Raw genomic sequence first — 3,787 nt, 5'->3', positions numbered from 1 at the left:
GAATTGAGTTGTTGATTAACAAATCAAATTTTTCAGGGCACTAAATATACAGACATCACTTGCAAGTAAGGCTAATCCTGGGAATTCGAGGATGGCTCAAAATCATAAAATCTGTCAATTAAAAGATAAACTCCAAATGACCATCTCAAAAGGTAGAGAAAAAGCATTTGATAAAAATCCATGGTCTAGGGAAAAAATACTCTTGGCAAATTAGGAATAGAAGGGAACTTTCCTTAAGCTTATAATTCCCAAAGGTATACATAATATAAAAACATCTATACAANGAATTGAGTTGTTGATTAACAAATCAAATTTTTCAGGGCACTAAATATACAGACATCACTTCCAAGTAAGGCTAATCCTGGGAATTCAAGGATGGCTCAAAATCATAAAATCTGTCAATTAAAAGATAAACTCCAAATGACCATCTCAAAAGGTAGAGAAAAAGCATTTGATAAAATCCATGGTCTAGGGAAAAAATACTCTTGGCAAATTAGGAATAGATGGGAACTTTCCTTAAGCTTATAATTCCCAAAGGTATACATAATATAAAAACATCTATACAAATATCATGCCTAACCACAAAATTCCAGAAGCATGCCTATAAAATTCACTGTCTTACATTGTCAAGCAGAAACATGCAGGAATGTTGGGTATAGGACTGTTTGGAATTGCAAAAATTTGGGAACATTCTAAATGCTTGTTAACCAGAAAGCAGGTAACTAGTATACTCTTCAGCTGGCACCACACAGCAGTTCACATGAATGGCATGGACTTACACGTGTCAATGGAAAAAGCAAGTCACGGCAGCCTAGGCGTAGTGCGGTGTCATTGATAAAAAGTTTTAAGACATTCAAAGCAATAACTCAATGTTTGTGCATGCATGTAAATGTCCTGCAAGTGGAAGTTTAGGAATGTGCTTATCTCTGGGGAGAGGAGGGAGGGAAATGTGATCAGAGATAGACATGGAGTTGCAACTGTATCTGCAACGTTTTGTTTCTTTAAAAAATGACCTACAGGGCCGGCCCGGTGGTGCACTCGGTAGAGTGCGGCGCTTGGGAGCGCAGCGGCGCTCCCGCCGAGGGTTTGGATCCCGTATAGAGACCGGTCCGCTCACTGGCTGAGCACGGTACGGGCGCAACACCGAGGGTTGCGATCCCATTACCGGTCACGAAAAAAAAAAAGACAAAAAGGAAAAAAATAAAAAATGACCTACAGCAAATATTCCAAAAATCCTGAGATTTCTTAAAGTTTGTCGGTGGATGCACAGATGGTCATTACATTGTTGTTATTTAAAGTTTGAAATACAGCGTAATGGGGGAGAGATGGAGACCTTAAAAGAAAGAGGAAGAGGGAGAAAATCAGAGGTTGAGAATTTAGTTCTTCTCCTAGAAAGCAGCATAATCACAAAACGGGCTTTTGAAGTTAAGGAAGCTGCTGAACAAAAAATCAGAAACATGCAGTGTAGACATATGCCAGTCCCGCCTCCACGCACCTCCAGCCGGTGGCCTGTGGGCGCTGCACGGCTCCCTCCATGGCCTCCCGAACTCGCCCTGCCCGATCAACCTCAGCCTTCCCTCCTTGCTAATGACTCCTCGTCACCGNAAATTTGGGAACATTCTAAATGCTTGTTAACCAGAAAGCAGGTAACTAGTATACTCTTCAGATGGCACCACACAGCAGTTCACATGAATGGCATGGACTTACACGTATCAATGGAAAAAGCAAGTCACGGCAGCCTAGGCGTAGTGCGGTGTCATTGATAAAAAGTTTTAAGACATTCAAAGCAATAACTCAATGTTTGTGCATGCATGTAAATGTCCTGCAAGTGGAAGTTTAGGAATGTGCTTATCTCTGGGGAGAGGAGGGAGGGAAATGTGATCAGAGACAGACATGGAGTTGCAACTGTATCTGCAACGTTTTGTTTCTTTAAAAAATGACCTACAGGGCCGGCCCGGTGGCGCACTCGGTAGAGTGCGGCGGCGCTCCCGCCGAGGGTTCGAATCCCATATAGAGACCGGTCCACTCACTGGCTGAGCACGGTACGGGCGTGACACCGAGGGTTGCGATCCCGTTACCGGTCATGAAAAAAAAAAAAAAGACAAAAAGGAAAAAAATAAAAAAAATAAAAAATGACCTACAGCAAATATTCCAAAAATCCTGAGATTTCTTAAAGTTTGTCGGTGGATGCACAGATGGTCATTACATTGTTGTTATTTAAAGTTTGAAATAGAGCGTAATGGGGGAGAGATGGAGACCTTAAAAGAAAGAGGAAGAGGGAGAAAATCAGAGGTTGAGAATTTAGTTCTTCTCCTAGAAAGCAGGATAATCACAAAACGGGTTTTTGAAGTTAAGGAAGCTGCTGAACAAAAAATCAGAAACATGCAGTGTAGACATATGCCAGTCCCACCTCCACGCACCTCCAGCCGGTGGCCTGTGGGCGCTGCACGGCTCCCTCCATGGCCTCACGAACTCGCCCTGCCCGATCAACCTCAGCCTTCCCTCCTTGCTAATGACTCCTCGTCACCGCCTTTCTTCAGTGTCTCCAGGAGAACTCTGACGTCAAGACCCACAGGCCGTTTATGGCTGTGAGGAGCACTCTCTGCCAATGTAAGGACGATGCCAGCAGGACCTTCACCAGGTAGCATCTTTGGTTTGGGATCCATGAAGGAGAGGATTCTGATCCTCTGGTGTGTGCAGCTGCTTCCGGCCCGCTTCTCTGCCTCAGAACTGACTGCCCTTCTTGGATGCTAGGTTTGGTGTCCAGCCGTGCCCCATCTGCCTGGGAGACGCGCAGGATCCTGTCTGCCTGCCCTGTGACCACGTGTACTGCCTGCACTGCATCAAAACCTGGCTTGCCCCGGGGCAGATGCTATGCCCCTGCTGTTTAACCGACTTACCCGATGGATTCTCTCCCACCGTTTCCCAAGAGCACAGGTAAAATAACCTTTCTCTTAAGAAAGCTTCCTCTCTTTTTTGCCTCCTTTTTTTCAAGGACAGTGTTCAGAAATATAAACTCTGTTAACTCACATTTGGTAGGAAACCTGACTTCAGAGAACTATCGTAAGACAGACTACCACTTATGACCTCCATAAACATCTGGGGTCTCAACTTTATTCTGCCCCCAAGATATACACATATATGGATTTGGGAGACAGCAGATTTAGAGGAAATAAACAAGACAGTCATAAGATAAAGGGAGTCCTCACGAGAGACACAAGGAATTCAGATGCAACTGGTCTGTCCTGCTGATGTGTAAATGCTGTTCACACTCTGACCTGAGGGTGAACCCAGCTCTTGTCCAGCTTTGCAGAGGTGGTTCGAAGGAGTGACGCTCTCTGGGTTTGGTAGGCCTCAGCCCTGCTCCCTGAGTGGTTAGACCACCTCCCTTCTGAGGCATCGTAAAAGTGGGGAATAAGGCAAGCCCTGTGGGTGGGTTCTTTGTCATGCTTGGGGATGCTGGAGGGTATTGCTGGCTGGTGCAAGCGACAAGAGCGTTTCTGGGAAGAGATGAGGCTCAGGACTATCTGTTGCAGTTGTGAAGACCAGTGCTACTCCATGCAAGGAGCCACTTGGACCTATTTAAAAATGACATTCTGGGGCCGGCCCGGTGGCGCACTCGGTAGAGTGCGGCGCTCCCACCAAGGGTTCGGATCCCATATAGAGACCCGTCCGCTCACTGGCTGAGCGCGGTGCGGGCGCAACACCGAGGGTTGCGATCCCGTAGCCGGTCGCGGTACGGGCGCAACACTGAGGGTTGCGATCCCGTTACTGGTCACGAAAAAAG

General features: G+C 46.1%; 1 protein-coding gene across 1 annotated transcript in view; it reads left to right on the top strand.

Moving 5' to 3' along the window:
- Positions 1-3,787, top strand: part of RNF213 (ring finger protein 213) — a gene marked incomplete at its 3' end in the record, with an annotated part of 102,699 nt that overhangs the window by 85,418 nt on the left and 13,494 nt on the right. The window contains exons 42-43 of the mRNA XM_008590363.1: positions 2,541-2,641; positions 2,755-2,937. Of these exons, the coding sequence (XP_008588585.1) occupies positions 2,541-2,641; positions 2,755-2,937 (284 nt within the window). The remainder of the gene's footprint in view (positions 1-2,540; positions 2,642-2,754; positions 2,938-3,787) is intronic.

The sequence above is a fragment of the Galeopterus variegatus genome, unplaced genomic scaffold (genome assembly GCF_000696425.1).
Source record: "Galeopterus variegatus unplaced genomic scaffold, G_variegatus-3.0.2 Scaffold6037, whole genome shotgun sequence".
NCBI classification, from domain to species: domain Eukaryota; kingdom Metazoa; phylum Chordata; class Mammalia; order Dermoptera; family Cynocephalidae; genus Galeopterus; species Galeopterus variegatus.
This window is presented reverse-complemented; position numbering and strand designations above follow the sequence as displayed.